The 18,189-nt window shown below is 39.2% G+C and overlaps 1 protein-coding gene across 3 annotated transcripts; it reads right to left on the reverse strand.

Moving 5' to 3' along the window:
- Positions 1–9,570: 9,570 nt before the first annotated feature.
- On the reverse strand, positions 9,571–17,237 carry LOC137594088 (glucoside xylosyltransferase 1-like). Of its 3 annotated transcripts, XM_068313335.1 has the most exons (9): positions 17,100–17,237; positions 16,654–16,786; positions 16,057–16,149; positions 14,955–15,138; positions 14,188–14,319; positions 13,855–14,106; positions 13,472–13,595; positions 13,100–13,272; positions 9,571–10,579 (listed from the first exon to the last, which is right to left on the reverse strand). In XM_068313335.1, exons 1-9 carry the CDS (start codon positions 17,134–17,136, stop codon positions 10,418–10,420), a joined length of 1,290 nt encoding a protein of 429 aa, XP_068169436.1. In that variant the 5' UTR covers positions 17,137–17,237; the 3' UTR covers positions 9,571–10,417. The 3 variants fall into 3 exon arrangements, 2 of the variants coding, with proteins under 2 accessions (XP_068169436.1, XP_068169434.1); XM_068313333.1 differs by lacking the exon at positions 17,100–17,237 and having other exon boundaries at positions 16,654–17,018; XR_011035207.1 differs by lacking the exon at positions 17,100–17,237 and having other exon boundaries at positions 10,441–10,579; positions 13,100–13,246; positions 16,654–17,025.
- Positions 17,238–18,189: the final 952 nt, after the last annotated feature.

Below are 18,189 nucleotides of genomic sequence, written 5' to 3' on the forward strand. Positions count from 1 at the left end.
AGGTCAGATCATTACTATTCACAAACTTATTAAAATTAAAGTCACATGGTATCATATATTTTCTATAGAAGAATAAAACCGATTTTAACTTTTAAGAAGTACCATGTTGCTGTTATCTGATACATCTTTTTCCTCTGTGCTTCTTTGAAAAGACAGACTTTCATAAGCAGGAAAAAGGGTGCTATATATATACTGTATATTTATTTTAGTGTCAAGTGTAAATACCCTTGTTTTGTGTCTGTATGTGATAAGATAACAAATAGTAGTAATAAAGGTAACCTGCTTTTCAAGATTCATACATGCTCATGGCTGCAGAGAACTGAGTAGTCTGTCAATGTAATGCAAATGTACACCAGTAATGATGGTGGAATTCATCTTCTGTTAATACATTCCCTTTTTAGAATTTGCATTGCAACACCTAATTGCCATGGAAACAATTAGGTGTTGAAGTCACCTGCCAAAGAGAGGAAGGTTTATTTCTGGGGCATGTCTGAGTGGACTGGTCAGATCACACACACACACACACACACACACACATACACACACACACACACACACACACACACACACACACACACACACACACACACACACACACTGTGCGTGGCTCAAAGAAATATCTTCTACAGTTTCCTTTTATGTTTTCAAAAACTGAAAGCCTTTTTACTCATAATCCATTTCCTTGAGGCTCCAGTTCTGATTGGTCGATTGTCCTGAAGACGCTCCCTCAAATGTTGCTCTGCTGCATTATTGCAATAGGGCATCACTGTATTACAGGAAAAGACACACTTGTGCATGCATGTATTATAAATATGGCTGATTACTTTACATAACTAGAAAATAACCCAACTCTTCTTGCACATTCTAAAATGACTTTCACTGTGACCGCAATGATTCACTGACAAACAAACACAATCCCGAGGTGCTGCTGTTCTGCAATAATAGAGGAGGATTTATTCAACAGATACGCATGCTGTTGTCAAACTGCAAGAATGGCCAGAAACAAAACAGGGAGAGAGATAGTGTTTGTTATTTGTATTCACTGTATAATGGAGGAGTACTGTATGTGAGGAGACGCACCCTCCGATGGGAAGATTTCTCCTGGGACACCAACACCTGAATAATAATGACACAGCGCGACAATGAGAAGAGAGGAGCAGTTTCTGTAAACCAACCCTGCCACAAGGGACAAAAACAACGGGACTTTAAGTAAAAGGAATTAGACCTTTTACTCTTTGTGACCGGATTGGAAAATTCCCAATGGAGTAGAGTTTTTTTCTTTTTTGTTTCTTTTTACATTTTCCACATCCATTTCCTTCACAACAAAAGTTCTTCAAAAACAAAAAGATGAAAATTTCCAGCAACTTAGAAGTGGTTGCAAGCGATGAAATGTACAACAAACTGTAGGAAGATGTGAGACGGGTTCACATCTGCATAAGGTGAATGTCTTATAGACTTTTAATCCACATGGTTGAAAGAACCAAATATCCAAACTCAACAGCCTCTGAGTTTTAGTTTTCGGTATACCGTTATAGCAGAACTACCCTGAAGTATCCTGATACTGTCTTTAGCCAGTATCGCCCACCTCTGAACCCTTCACCCACAGATAAATCTATGAAATCTATCTCAACTCGATTGTGATCGTGATTATGTCTCTTGATTTTATGCGAGGTTGTGTTCTTAAGCGATTTGTGTCTTCATGAATAATGCAAGTGTGAGAAATCAGAAATGCTCTGAGAGAAATACATTCATGTCACACAAGGTTTAACATAATAATCAAAACCCCCACAGTTAATTATCATCTGACTCTATCACTGGCTTCACTTCAGCTTGCTGTTCTTTGCATTTCACACCTTTAGCCTGGCTGATGAATGGAACAATCGTATTATGGCGGCTGCATGATTGCACTTAACTTGTGTGGAGTACCATTATACTGGTGCTATCATTTGGAATCAAGGAAGTATCACAAAGTGCAGCGATGGTTTAAATGGGAATGTGCTCTTTGGACAAGTCACGTACATGTCACACCATATAATTATGATCAGTGCAAGATAACTAGCCCTGATGTTACACTGAATTAGCAATTTGGATGGAATCCCAAAGAGCTCAGGATGAATGTGTTGAATCAGAGCTGCATCTGACGCCCAGGTAGACACGTGCTGTTTTTAATTTGATCTAAAGCAAGAGGATGTGAAGTAGATGGTCCTGCTGAGTTGCTCTATTTTCCATCTCCTTGCATTTACAAATTTTCTAATGAAATTAAGGGAAAGTGCAGTGGCATGAAAGATTGTTCAAAGTGGTAGCATGAAGCCAAATGATGCTTTTATCACGTTCTGCTCTGGTACTCAAAAGTGCTGTTCAAAGCAGAGCAGGAGAAACGGCAACGAAAAAGCATTACGACAAAACCCAGCTACATTACGATTCATTATCAGCGACGGGGCCATTATTTCATAATGCATGACAAACCCATCTCGGCTGACACCTGGACGGTGATGTCTGCATCTTTAATCTGAATTTCAATGAATTTGCATTTGATTTATAGGCCCAGTCAAGTTTCCTCTCATAATTAGAACCAGAGAATGAACATTACGTCTTTTTTTACTTTCACAAAGGTCATGTGGCAAAAGCAGGAGCCCTCTCATTCTTAAAATTATTCATGAGGACATTGGATGTTATCCTGTCGATTGATTTTGTCACCAGAATAGATAACTTCAGAATTTTTTTTTACAGGATTCAGTGGTACCGAGTAATTCAGTCGTTGTTTCAGATGATTATATGGATATTATATTTTCTGCCCATTTAGTATAATATTCAAATCATGGCTGTAAAACCTCCCAAAATCTAAAATGCTTGTGGGTTTGAGAGTTTCGGTGAACTTCTGGAAAAAGAAGTGTGCAACATGGCAGGGATCAAAGTTCTAACATTTCCTTTATTCAATTCAAGATTTGTTTTCCATGGTAAATATTAATGCAACTATTTGAGGTCCATTGCAGAAGTGTAATTCACAAATTATAACGCTAACGAAATTACAGAAACGCTTAAAGTCTGTAAATAAATGACGTTGGTGAGTGATAAGGCCCTCGCATACTCAGCCGTTCAATCAAAATGCTTCTGCTCTTCAGTCGTACCTTGCTCACTGACATGATTCCCGCAGAGAATCGAACCACAAACCTCTGTAACTCTACCTCCTGAGCCACAGTCGCACGAGGTCACACAGCAATTTCAGTCCCATCTGCTGCTGCTGGGGAGAATTAGATGAGAGGGAGGAAGGTCTTCAAGGTCCTTCTGAGAGAATTGGTTTTGTTTGAGCCGGTGAGAAACCTGATGTCAACAGGTACAACAAACACACATGTACTCACACACACATGCACACACACATCTATATGGTTACAGCTATAGACCCTACATTAGACCACATTGCATAAATGTACCTCTGAAATGCAACGTGACGTATTTTAGATGTCAATGGCAGTTAAAATGTAAAATATTTGTATTTTGTACCTTTTGAAGATGCCTTCAGGTTCTATAGAGGTGAGGAATAACATTCATTAAACTCTTCCTCTCGGAGCTGACTGCTATCATTTCATTCAACCTTGTTAAAGACAATTATTTTGTTAATATATTTCCTTGCGAGGGTGTTAGTGTCATTAATGAAATCCCTACATTTAACCTTGGTAAAATTTGGATTAAACATTATGGGGTATGTGAAAGTTGTTGCTATTTGGTCCTGAGGCTCTTTGGTTGTTCAGCCTGCTATAATCTGGATGAGATATTCCAACAGTAAAGCAAGTTAATACTTAAAAAACTTCAAATATATTCTCAGCCAGAATGATGACACTAGGTATTATGATATTAACATTTGTGTGGCGGGAAGATGATAATGTGAGAAGTCTCATGGATTATCCTCCAGTGTCACACCGTAGACCTGAATGATCTGCAAACAGGATTAGAACTTAATCTTCTTATTAAATTGTCGTTCACTTTTTCCAGTTGATACCATTGTCAATTAAAAAAAAGGGAGAGAGAAGTACCAAATCATTCATCTGATCAAGGACTATGCATTGTCTGGAGGATGAATATAATATTAATATTAAATAACTGATCGTTACAGGTCAAACCATTGGTTGATGTATTTTCAAGACTTTAAGACTTCTATTGTGCATTTCTCTGTGTTTGCTGTAGCAAACAAAAGTAGTAAAGATATAGAAAATCTAAGCAGCAAGTGTAAATGTTTTGCTCCTTGTAACCATTTAGAATTAACTTCACATCCCAGCCCTTCAATTGATTTCTCTTGAACACCGTTATAGGTGAATATTGAGTGAACGGCTGCTGGCGAGAGGTAAAAGGAAATCCATGCATGCAGGAGGGAGATAATGAAATGGAGTGAAGTCAGACCCTTAAGGCACATTCCAGTGACTCGCTTTGGGTCCCATGACAATAAAGATTTTCCCCTTTAATTGAAATCTGGTTATTCTCCAGTCATGGTGGACAACTTTTTAAATAAAGGCAGTGAATCCTCGCTTCCTGTTAATTTTACATGACACAGTAATGGCTGTTCCCCTGGATTTGCTTGTAATGGCTGATTTTCTGTGAAACTAATGTGTCATAATGTGTCGCTCCTGTTATTATTGTTGATATGAAGTCTAATGGACTAAAAAAGCTATTTTAATAGAAAATTACAATTTACTGAATAAGGTAGTTGAGTTCACCTGCCTTGAAAAATATTCTGTTCAGACCAGAAGGAATTTAATAAAGGTTGATGATGAGGTTGGGTGTTGAAAAGGAGACTCAGTCCAGAACCTTTGTACAAAAGCTGTGAGAAACTTCATATTTTCTTGACTCAGTTTGGCACAAAAGTTCATAATCCTCCTTTCAATGTAGATTTTATTCGGATGTAAAAATCCATGGTTAAAGCAATGGTTTCTGACCCGTCTGAGACTTTGTATAGAATAGCAACTATTCTTAAATTGGCTGTTTTGGCCCATTTTTAACATGTATTCTTTTTTTTTCTCTACATGCTTCATAGTCATGAAGCCATGTGATAATCATCATCATTGAGCCTAAAATGATGTTGCTTGTTTAAAGCATCCGAACAACTATAGTCCACCGATTAAATCTAAACTCTTATATTATATAAACCGTATTATGGAAACATTTCGCTGTCCGTCTACGTGTGCATAAAATAATGATAAAACCTTACACGACCTTTGATGAGGAAGCTTTTCTGTCTTTTGGTGGTCGAAGCACCCTTGAAATCAACAAGGGAGTCTGAAATGTTCGTTTGTTTGGAACAATTTGTGTTATATTCCTTCCAGCTCATAATGCATTTCGCAGCTTGGCAACCTTAAATTACACTGTTGCTGTAATATGACTGATTAATCTATTTCAGTGTTACAAATGCCTCCAAGTGTAAGAAATAGAAGTCTAAATGACTCCGAGATTAGCTTTTTTATAATAGGTTTCACATGAGGGGCAACGTCTATGTTTCCAGAAAACCAAGCTCATTTAACACTTGCATGACAGCCAACAGTTCATGAGGTAGAGACAGACTTGTGGTAAATTGCGGAGTTTGTGAAACAGTCCATTTAGCCCCAGGGATTTCCTTTTTGAATGTAGTTTCAGCTGCAAAATGAAAGGCACTTCTGTGGTCTGAAGCCCAGCTTGGTAAAGCGCTCATTAAGAAAAATAGCTCACACTGACTTGATCGCTTTTTGCAAAAGTTGTCATTTGACCATGAATGTTTTTCTAGGCATGAAGGGATTGTCCTTTTCCGTGTCAGAGAGAAATGTTGCAACAAATCCATCATGTGTCTTCGGCTGTCAGGCCCTGGGAAGAAAACAATTAAAAGTTCCCCACACAGGTCGATTTGCTCTAATAGTCAATGAAGCAGCACACCCCCCCATGTGGGGGGTGGTGGGAGTGGGGGGCCTGAGGACGATAGATTCATTAGGAAATGCCAGTGGAGGAGGAATGCATGCAGAAGACAATTAAATGTCCTACAGTATATGAGTTTTGAGCCCCAAGGGACAAAAAGGGAAGGGAAAAGAAATAATGAGAAAGAAGAGTACAGAGCAAAGTTGACAGGGATTAGTAAGCAGTTAAAAGGGATTGGCTTAAAACAAAAAAGAGAAGACGATGCTAAATCTTGAGTCAGACAGGCTGCAGGAGATCGAGACGACATCCAGAAGAGATTCAGGAAAGATCAAGAAGAGATTCAGGAGATTCTTCAGAACTCTTGAGGCATTGATTGCTGTTGATTTTTGACATTCTTCCCCTAAGTCAACAATCACACACACGGGTGTAAATAAAGTTTATCTGCATGTGAAAAGACAACACAAATGCCATTTTGGCATTCAACCATGTCATAATTTGTACCCACCGATCCTGCTGTAACGCTGGTGCTAGCAGAGGTTGATGCCCACAATTGCAGTCAATCAGTTACCATGAATCACATGTTCAGACCATGAATGCTGCTTGTCACTGACGTCTATAATGCAATCAAGAAAACGCAGCGTATTGAATCACGGGGCGTATTGTTCACTAACAATACTTTGCACGGCATTGATTTTAACCAATAGTCTGTGAGACCTCTGGCACAGAGATGTGGCTCATTGATGACGCTCTGTCAGGGGGATGAAAAGGTCAGTTGAAGTGATTGATACATTCATTTATGACTGGTAATACAAATAGCATTACTCATGCATTTTTAATACTCAATCTCAATGACATTTTCTCCAACTGGGCCATAGAAGGCGGAATAAGCGAGAGGCTTAGCAGCAGCAACCTTATGTTTGGGTTTGTGAATGTGAAGTACCCATGAAACATATCATACTAACTTACAGGCGATGGTACCACGCCACTGTGGAGGCTCCTTGAGCGGTTGTTTATGGCTGTGGCGTGAGACGAGACGAGAGAGGAGATTGTGCCCCCAGGTAGCCTCAGTATGGATTGGTTGTGGAAACTTTGATCCACAGAGCGTGACTTTAAGGTGACGGGTCAGCGATCGAGCATGACCCCTTGTCTTTGAGGAGTATATTTAAATTACTAGCCAGACTGGAATTGAATGGCAAACACAGACAGGTACAGGTACACTGAAGGCTCAGCCTGGACTCTGTGGGGTCACTTCTGGAGAGCAGGACCATGTCTAAAGTTAAGGCTATCATGAACAACACCAGCCACCCCCTACACACCGCCTTCTCCCAGCAGAGAAGCACCTTCAGCGGCAGACTGCTGTCACACAGCGATTCCACAGAGAGGCTGTGGTCTTCCTTCGTGCCCCGTGCCATCAGGGGGTACAATGACTCTCTCAGGAGGAGTGGGGGGGAGGTGGCGAGGTCAGCACGTGGTTGAATGGATTTTATTTAATTTTATACTGTTAATGTAGTGTATGTCTTGTGGTTTGTCCTGTGATGTCTGTGTTTCTTTTTCTCCTGGTGTTTATCCAGTATTTATTTGTTATGTAATGCCTGAGCAGTGGATATGTGCAATTTCCTCCAGGATTAATAAAGTTTATATCTATGTATTAAGAGGACTGAGGTGAGGAGACAAGAATACAGTGAGATGCAACAGAGCCAAAGTAGAGGTGGCAAAGGTCAGACAAGAGGCACATGATGACGTGTATCCCAGGTTGGACACTTGGGAAGGAGAAAAAGATATCTGCAGGTTGACCAGACAGAGGGTTTGAGATGGGAAGGAAGTGCAGCAGGTCAGGGTGGGTAAAGATAGAGATAGGATAGGAAATGTGTTAACTGGTGCCAGCAGTGTATTGGGTGGATTGAAGGAATACTTTGAGGAGTTAATGAATAAGGAAAATGAGAGAGAAGGTTGAGTAGATGATGCAAGTGTGGTGGACCAAGAAGTAGCAGTGATTAGCAAGGGTGAAGTTTGAATGGCACACCATTTGGCGACCACTGACGGGACAAGCCAAAAGGAAAAGAAGAAAATCTATAGTGATTAAATGATATCCATACATTCAGATAGGAACTAAACCAAGAAACGAATCTTATTTACATATTTATCTACCTTGTTCCTCTTACGATAAGATAAACAAATCTGCTCAGCATTATACTGAAGATTCCATGCATAACTAATTCCCAACAGTAAATTACTGTTTTAAACCTTGACATATCAGCACAATTACACCAGTCTCAGCGGTGTCTGCAAATGTATTACTGATCAAAATGCTAATTAATTACGTGATATCACGCAGAAGGAAAGTTAGAGAGCAGAAAGTTGCACTAAGGGAAACAGACGTTTTACCGTGGTGGCACGGTAGCTCAATGGGTAGCGCTTTTTCCTCACAGCAAGGTTCTGGATTCAGTTTCCAGTAAAATGGCTCTAATCTACTCCACTGGTCCAGTATCAATATGAATGGCTGTGGCCATGTCCACCGTAACTAAAGAAAGTTTCCTCCTATTCCTCTTTCACTTTTTCCTGAATTAAAGAGGATATCTGTTGACCTGTTTGCAGAATTATCGAAAAACTACAAGATTGCTTTTCATGAATCTACTGAAAAAAAAAATGTCCAGGGGTGCAGCACTGACGAAGCAGCAGCAGCATTAACTGGATCTAAAAACTAAATATTTGTTGTGTGTAGAAGCTGTAAACACATATCTTTGAGTAATCCACTGCTAAATGAAAAATTATTACACAGGAGACAAATTGATTTTTTGTTGTTTTTTTTGTGCAAGGTTTTCTGTACCCAAACCAAAAATACTTTAAAATATTTTTTAAAGAGTTTCCATCATGGGGATTCTATTTTAAATATTAACAATTTATTGATGACCTGCATATCTGCCTGAATCCAAGCCAATTGATCTGAGGTTCACATAGATGAAAGTTTGATCATAACTTTTCCCAAGTAAATTATCGAAATTCATTCAGACTTTAATTTTCCTAGTATGCAAATTTGTCAGAAAGACTTCAACGCTGGGTCTCTGCTGGTTTTATTTAAAATTGAGTTTTAAATTAAACTTGTAAAAGGAAAGTAGTTACATCTGAAATTGCAAGACATTTGCCCTTTGGGATTTTACTGAAAAAAAAAAAAGTCTTATCAGCTCTGAGAATAGAACCATTTTTAACTCATCATGCAGATCTATTGCTTATTCCAAGCACATCTGTCAATATGCTTTTGAAACAAAAAGCCAGAGGGGACTGACCTGACTCATCAGCTCCTTTTTGGCCATCGAACACTTAACAAAGCCTTCACACTCTCAGGTCTTATTTTCAGATTAGAGAATGTTGCTTGAGCTTTATCTGTGTGAGGTGTGAGCTGGCAAGTCAAGAAACTGTGTATCAAACAAATTCAACCTTCAGTAACTTCAAAAATTATTTTATATTATTATAATTCAAATTTTTATATTTATAATAAAACCTTTAATTAGAGTGGATCAAAATACAGCAGTATATTAAAACTAAATTATAAAGTGTGTCATATCCAAAGCTGTTTAAGTCAATCAATAAGTTTCGTCTCTCAGCCAAGAGACTTCTTCAGTTCAGACTCATCTTCAACGTAATTGCTAGTCTATTTACTTTAGATAGTATGTAACATGAAAACAGCAGAATCAGAGGTGTGTATTACTAAAATATTTATTTCCAGTCATGTAAAATACATTTGAATGTCTAAGCTGGCTTTTCAATGAGACATTAACATCAGACATGATATTGTACGCTTAGGAATTAAGGAACCGATTTCTCAAATCAAAGTGCTAACATTTGATAGACATTCAACAATAAATACTCATTGGTTACATCCAACAGAACAAGAGGGGAGATCCTGTATGGCAAACACGTACCTGGTAAGAAACAACAATATTCTCTAATATATGGGAGTGACAAACATATATGTAAACACTGTTATGTAAAGCTATAGAGAAAAATCTGATAAAATACTCTTGATAGAAACAAGGTTTTGTACTGCATTTCTTTTTTCCACACCTTAAAGGATGGTAAAAAGTGACTGCATTGAAACTCAGACCGTACTGTCAAACCTGGCCTTCCACCACTTCTTGTAGAGCCGTTCTTTGTTCCAAACTGGGCTTCCCAGCATGCATGTCATCTTAGACAGGTCCGACTGTACCTCAAATAAAACGACCTGATTATCTGGTTTACAGAAGCTGTCCTTGTGACAGTATGAAGGCTTGAATCTCAACACAGCAAAGTGGATTCAGTGCATTTCCCACCATGGGGACAAATTTGTGACCTGATTGTGTTTTCGCTGGACAGGTGTGTTGCTTGAAAACACAATCCCTGCCCCCCAAAACCTATTCCACACGTTACTCTTTACTTCCATTTCCACAATCTTGATGACGGCGATGGCTCCATGTTCAGTCTTCCAGCTCTGTCTCCATGTGAGCCTCTTGGATCCAGGTCACTAATCAGACACTAATCATAGACTGAAAGTGGAGTGCTGTCCTGATCATCTTTTCCATGTGGCGTCACGCTGAACAGAAGCGATGCTCTGTTTTAACTTCTTGGTAAACACGTGACTGACTCTTCCACAGTAGGTATGTGTGATGTTCTGCAGCAAAGTTTCCAGTGGTTTGAGCAACGACGTCTCCATGTCCTCACCAAATGGGTACTGCAACAAAGAGAAGGATGTGCAGGTGTCACATTTTGGACTTCAGAGTAAAGATTAACATCTATTACAGTTTTATATCTCCACCAATGTCTGGCAGCTGCACCTCTTTTCCACTCAACTCATTCTTATGAATCAAAGAGGACTCAAAGCATGCTTTTGAAGAAAATAAAACATAAATCAGTGGTTTTACACCCCCACCCAGACAGCTATAAAACAGACAATAACTGCATTCAAGTCGTACAAATCAAATGGCGCATTTATTGCTGTCAGTTCAGGACTTTAAAATTCTGCATTTGATTCATTTCTGTCACTTCAGAGTGGACAATGAATATCCAAAGTTACAAATAGTTAATTAACTATTATTAAAGAGTCAAGGCGTTACATAATGGAGCCGTGCATTTTGTTTTAATACATCCTTTTTTTAAAAAAAACTACTAAATAAGACAAAATCACTGTTTTATAGCATCTCATTTGATTCTGGTTTGGGCAAGCATTGGGTCACTCAAAGCACACTTTCTTTATTATCTTTCATATACTGCAGGAGGCAATAAAGCACCATTAACAGCTTACTATTGATTTTTATGTGCATGCTGCTGGTAGGTTGTCCACACAGCCATCATGATGTCTCAAACTAGCGTCAGCACTAAAAATTTTACAACTCTTCTGTGGGCTTGGCTGGGTAATGGTAGTGCCCTTTATTGCAAGCTCCTGTGCTGCTTGGGAGAGCCTGCCTTGGGAGCGGAGCTGAGTAAGGAGGTCTTGGTGGGGTGGAAATGAGAGCTTCCTCTAGAACTGCCTGCTCCCGGCTATAGGATGCTGTACTTAAAGGACTGAGTGGGATGCTGACTGGGGGTTGGGGGGATGTGTCTAAAGAGCCACAGCAACAGGAAGGACTGATTAAAGCATCAACACAATTTAGCCTATAATGAAGAATAAAAGGTGCTTCAGTTAGACCAGGACCTTTTTTCCTCAGCAAGTAATTGCACTACAGAGATCTGTTTTTGTGTGTTTTTCTGTTTAATATGAGACATGTGTTACGCTTATTAATGTAAAACCAGTGCACTCCTCCACCTCCTAAACTCGGGTAATGTCTGATATGTAATATCTTGGATGCTGTATGTGTGTTTGGGCTGTCAGAGAGACTGATGGAGGCATGAGAGCCGAGTGGCGTATAATGAAGCCTGCTCGTTTACCTAATGGCTGAGAACATTGCCCGCACTGATAGTGGCCAGGATGGGCCCTGTGGCGGTAATGGATGGAGACCAGCTAATGAAGCCTCCCTTGTTCCCCCGATTGCTGTCTGCACGCTGGCCGGTGTGCCGAACTCAACAAGAACGGATCGAAGAGAGCTGCCAATGCTCTGGCTGATTTTCCTGCTCACTTATGAAGAATGTCTGGTGGACTTTTAAGCTTTAACAGCTGAAATGGGTTTGGAGTAATTTTGACAGATGTTATCTGTTGTCCGTTACATATTTTAGAGTGCCAGCGATTCACTGATAGTGCTCTGTGGGGAGGCATACCAACTTAAGGATGCTAACAGTTCTGATAATGTTTAGGTTTTACAGAAGGTGTTAAGAGACAGCCAGACCTCACCAGCTGTTCCAATAAAGCCAAATCTGGTTTAAGCACAAACCCTACAGCGACTCTAATTTTTCCTTCCCTTTCTATTTTTTTTCTGCCAGTAATGTTTGCTGAATAATTACACAAATGTTTGAGGCAATTACTGCCTTCAAACCTGCCATGAAAGTAATGAACTGGCAGGTGGGCTGCACAGACAGGATAGGAAAGTTAGAGAATATAATATGTTAATAGTTTGGGTCTTCTGGTAGTTTTTGTGTGCAGCGGCTAAGACTGCCTTTTCCTTCAGTTATAAATATTTTTTTTACTGTTGGCAGTTGGCTTTCAAATTGTTTCTGTCAATGATTCTAGTTTGCAGTAGCATTTGACAGTTTAAAGACAACTTAGATTGGCCACCAAACAGATCCCTATATAAGGACACTCCACAATTTGAAATCACACCCCCTGTGACTAATCACTCTGTAACACACTCCATGGATTTTAGAATTTTAGTTGACAACAATCTCGAGCCATCGTTCCAGTGATCGAAACTGGGTGAGGCTCATTTGTCTGGTTTGGGAAGAGCTGAGACAGAATGACTGAAATGTTTAACAGACTATTGATTAAGCACTGTTGGACGGAAGCATCCGTAAGAGAAAAGCAATGGCCCGGAGTGCCTATTGATAATGTAATGACTTGTAAATGTTTCCTCAAGCTGTCCAGTGTACTGACAAAACATCCCCACACAAGACTAGAAGAAAAAGAAAGTTTGTGAGTCTCTTCATTAGAATTAAACCATTCAAATATTACTTCTTCTTACATGAACTTTAAGTTGGTGGTCTCAAATGCTCTAAATAAACTAAAGCCCACTAAAAGATTTTTGCACGGCTTGTCAATTGTCATGGACTTTACAATAGGGCCTCAGAAAAACCACAGATTAATAATTATAGAGGTTGTCTCTACCTTTTCTATTGCCTCATAGATGGCACGAAACGTTGGCTGTTTATCATTGTGGTAAACTCCTCTGTTACCATGGAGAATGAAGACACCTTCATGTTCAGCTTCTTGACAGTTGCTGCCATAGATACAGTGGTCTGGACGGTAGTTCCACTGGCAGGGAAACACATATAAGCTTTCTGTAATGCAGCAAAAGGCATGATTGATATTGATATTGGTGATGAATAACTAGGTTGACTCGATATCAATTAATCCCTTGCAAGTATTTACACATTTGATGGGAAATGTTTAAAACACAAAATATTTTTCTTAAAGCTTTCTTTGTGGTATAAATGACACTAAGAGAAGAAATAATGCTGTATTTGTGGTTGTACAAACCTGGGTTATGATGAAATATGATATTTAGGAGGTCCTGGTCACCCCAGGTGATATTGAGTTTGTACTTCTGAAGAAGGGGCATCAGAATTTCCTCCCATCGCAGTGCAACTGTTGTCATATCATTCTGTAAGTAAAGAAAGGTCAATACGTCAATACGTACATATAGCTGGAATATTATTACATCAGTGATTCAAATCTTCTCAAAGAAACTGTTCTGCCTGTCAAGAACCCTGGTGATGGTTTAGAAAAAGCTACAAGAGCGCCCTCAGTTGGTTAATCTTGGTGGTGCAGTTACTCCTGATACAATCTTCAGCATTCTCAACTCTCTTTACAATTCAATTATTAAGGGAATATGAGGATGTTGTTTCAAAATCAGACAATACCTTGAAATATTTTTTCCTGAGTCGCGTCATGTTCATAAGCATGACCCCTGAGTTAATACCCGTTTTGCCATAGTATGGGTGGCGGGCAAAATGGTTGTACCATCCAATGCGTGGCTCCTCATGTTCTAGAGCCATGGCAGCTAACTGGGTTGAATTGAAGAGAGACAGGAATGCCCAGATGTCCTCTACTGGCTGCAGAAAAAGGATATCTGTGTCCACATAGAGCAAAGAATCCACGTCATTCAGGATCAGCTGCAAAACAGACCGTACAAGATTTAGGAGCATTTCTTTCTAATTGTTAGTCATATGTATGAATCATGACTACCAAGTTACCGGCAGGAAGAGCCTCTGAGAAGCACAAGGTTTGAAGAGCAGCTTCCACTCTTTTATATTACCCTTAGGAAAAGTGATGGGGTAGATGGTGAAGTTAAACTTGGTCTGAAGTGTCCTTGGCCAGGAGTACAGCTTTAGGAAAAGATGAGTAGAAATAAAAACTGCACTTCAACAAAATCCACGCACAAGTTTTATTCTTGATGTGTTTGCTCTAGTAGTGTATTTCTCTTGTAGGGTTCTATTTGTCTTGACACTGTTCATTTTCCTAGTCAAATATTTTCCAAATTCACTGGCTCTGGTTATAAAGCCCATTATCTTGGGCCAGATTCCTGCAGGAGCATGGCCTTCCTGCTTGTTGGTCTCATAATAGATAAAGACCAACTGCCTTGCTTGTCTTTAAAGATTGTAATACAGTATTTTAAAATGAACCCATGTTGTAATGTATAGTTATCTCAAAACAGATACAGTATCATGAATTCACTTTCCAAACAAGAATTAGATTTTTTTTTAAAAATAAACTTTATCATGAATTAATTTTTTTCATCTTTAACACACATTCCTCTGATAATTTCTTGAATTTGCTTTTGGTAATTTGTTGCGCAACTATGTCTTCCTAATTTCATTCTGTGTTGTGCTAACAATGGCACAATAGGTCCTCTGCAATGGATACAGTCACTGCTCTGATGCTTTAAGAAACTGCACACCCAAAATATGTATACTGTACATAAAAAGCAATGAGACATAGTTTTATAGGAGAGGACACTTACAGCATTTCTGAAGCCGTCTTGCAGATCATCTTCAGCAAAGATATAAAAGTGCAGAGGCTTTTTACTGAAGAGAACAGCAGATTTCAACATGGTAAGAGCCTCCTCAAGCCGGGGGCCACAAACCACCACAGCCAGGTGACTTCTCTCATCCCTAAGTTCCATGACTGCAGACCCTGACTTTGCTCTAAGAGAAGACAGAAAAAAAAAAATCAGATATGAGTATTAAACTTTTTTCTTGCAACATCAGTTACACTGAACAGCATAAAAAGTTGTAAAACTATAAGCAAGCTCAACTGTCTGGCACTAATGTACAAGATCAGCATCTAGGGCTGATAATTATGTATGAAAGAACGTAATTTATAGCCCCAAGTCACAAAAGTTAGAACATGAAGTCAATCCATCCATTTTGAACGCTTATCCAGAGCCGGGTAGTGGAGGCAAAAATCTAAGCAGGGATACCCATACCTCCCTCTCCCAAGACTCCGCAACTAGCGTTCCCTGACCAGCTGAGAGATATAGTCCTTTCAACGTGCCCTAGTTCCTCCCTGAGGCCTCGTCCCGGAAGGAGGGAGGCATCCAAATCAGATGCCCAAGCCACCTCAGCTGGCTCTGCTTGGTATGGAGGAGCAGCGGCTCTACTCCGAAGTCCTCATCCTATCTCGAAGGGTATACCAAGGCATTCTATAGAGGATACAAGTGGTTGAAACTAATTTCAACCACTTGTATCCAGGATCTTGAGCTTTTGGTCATGACCCAAAGCTCATGACCACGAAGTCAAGTGTCAATGAAAAGAGAATATAGTGATTTGAAACTTTTTTTAAAACTGAAAAACAAACAAAACAAAAAAACCCTAGATTTGTATTGTTTTTAGTTAGCGGCAAAATATTTTACATAACCTTTCATTTAACAACCAACACCCACTGTTGATGTTTGCAAATTCCACCTCATTTTTGCCTGATACACAATTTCAGTTGCACAACTAATGACTATTTTCAGATATTTTTTTTTACTGCCATTTGAACCTCTTCCCATCTATAATAATGAATTACCAAGTCAGCTGATTGGTAAAACATAGACATTGCTTTTGTAAAGTCGCACATACCTAGGAGATGATTCCAACAAGCAGTTCATTCCACACACATCAGCAGGCACTCTCCAGTAAGGATTCCAGTAAGAAACTGACAATGATTTACACCTGACAGAAAAAAAACATGATCATTTGGATCGTTTGGACAACAGAACGACGTTTAGAGAATATACCAGATTAGATTTGTCCAGAACTGCATGCTCAAGTTAGTTGCCGAACAGTTAATAATCTTTAAATCAGCTAAAAGCTTAACGAGGCACAGAATTAGTTAGCTATGGTTTAGGATTAACAACATTTGACAGAACATAAACGGAACTATAAAACGGCACATTTAATAGGGTTTGTATTTTACGTCAATCCAGTTCTATTAAACTTACTGTCGACTCGGTAGCTACCATAAACTAAGGCTAGGGCTTCGTTAACATTACCGGCTGCAAGTCAAACAAAGTTTCAAAGGCTAGAAAACTCTGATCCTGCCTAAAAGTCACACACTTGTCTTAGTCAGACAGCAGGCTTCAATGTATCCCGAGCGATATATTGCTAAAAAAAAAAAAAAAAGAAAAGAAAAGAGAAAAAAGAAAGCATGGTGACAGGTTATCAAAAATCAGCCACCTTCCATGAGCTAGCCGTTTTCGAAGGCCAGCCAGCCCTGGTCTTTTCCTGAGATGTGCCGCGTCATGACCACTCCTGTCCGGTACACCTTGTTCTTTCAGGTCCCAGTCTTCTCTGCCTTCCAAAGTGGAGGCTAGTTGATTGAAGACATACAAAAGCGCAAAGAAGGTAACAAATACGGATAAGAGAAATGCGTGAGGATAACATTTCATTTTCGTTTCAAGCTTCACGCATTAACGTCACATTTCACTTGATATTAGCTGCGCTAATGGATTTAACACTACCTAAAAATAATCCCTCCAGCCATGTCATGTTTACACTTTTCAGCCCCGCCCACAGCAGTTAATACGCATGCTCCGTGTTGCTTGTCATCCGTCACTACAGAGCATGCGCAGTTGATTTGCATAAGTACCCGTAGGTTGCGGAATAGAAGTACTGTACTGTACCTTTATCGTTCCACTTATACTCCCACGACCCTGACATACAGTATTTCCTCGTCCTCCATTCCTTTTGGAAGCATCGTGCACAGTCTTACATGTCTATAGTACTTCCCATTTCTAAGAAAAAAAAGAAGAAAATCCAAGTAATAACATTTTATTTTACATTATTTTACAATTAAACCATTCTATAGATTAAATTATGCTCAGCTCTAACAAGTCGGGAATTGTTACAATAATTATTCAATATTTTTACTCAGATGCTATACAGTAAAACATGTAATGGCATCTGATGGTAAAATATGAAAAGAATGAGGCCTGTAATCAACTGTGTTGTTATAATACAAAGACACTACACATAAAATAATGCAAGACAATATCATGAACATAGAAAACTGTTAAGTGCAAGTAACAGAAAATTCATGGAAAAACTACAATTCTGAGATGACTATCCACATATTTTCTCTTAATGCATCATTTATTCTGTGCAGCAATGACTGACAATGACGCTGATGTAACTGTGTTAAAAATACAAACCACATCTGCACCGTTCCACTGCTATATGTCTTGATTTTGTCATTATCTTGCTGCATTAGTTCTTTAATCTCAGCATAGAGGACACATTCTGCCTCCTGAATAATTGGGAAGGCAGTGGACAAAAATCCCTAATGAAACAGAATCCTTTTGCAATTCTAAAGTACTTTTAAAGTACTATACACTACACCCCAGGCCATGTTTTATATTCTTCTACAAACATTTCATGTTTCCTGTAAAAATGCTCGGGTAGGGAGGTATTTGTTGTGGATATTGATCGGTGGTGCAATGTGATATCCAACTAGTGTTAGCCTTGGAGGACCCAGTGAACATGTGTGATTAAATGCTAAAAGGGTTGCCCAAACATGTTTCCAGTAGGACCAAACACACAACAGAGACAGACCAGATATCGACAGGCTCCAGAGCCTGATACAATTAGCAGCAGTTTGCCATTACTTCAGTGAGTTAACATCATTCATCAAGACACACCAAAGTCAGTCAGAGTTATGAGGAAGTTAGAAAAACAAAATATTTTGGGGGGTAAAATTTCATCTAGTTTGACCTG

The sequence above is a fragment of the Antennarius striatus genome, chromosome 4, assembly GCF_040054535.1.
Source record: "Antennarius striatus isolate MH-2024 chromosome 4, ASM4005453v1, whole genome shotgun sequence".
Taxonomy (NCBI): domain Eukaryota; kingdom Metazoa; phylum Chordata; class Actinopteri; order Lophiiformes; family Antennariidae; genus Antennarius; species Antennarius striatus.

Excerpts from the sequence above, each read along its gene's own strand:
- LOC137594088 (XM_068313333.1), bottom strand. The coding sequence starts at position 16,865 with ATGAAATGTTATCCTCACGCATTTCTCTTATCCGTATTTGTTACCTTC. Across the intron at positions 14,107-14,187 it reads CTCAGAGGCTCTTCCTGCCG|CTGATCCTGAATGACGTGGA; the intron begins GTAACTTGGTAG and ends TCTGTTTTGCAG. Across the intron at positions 10,580-13,099 it reads TCTATGAGGCAATAGAAAAG|TACCCATTTGGTGAGGACAT; the intron begins GTAGAGACAACC and ends TCTTTGTTGCAG.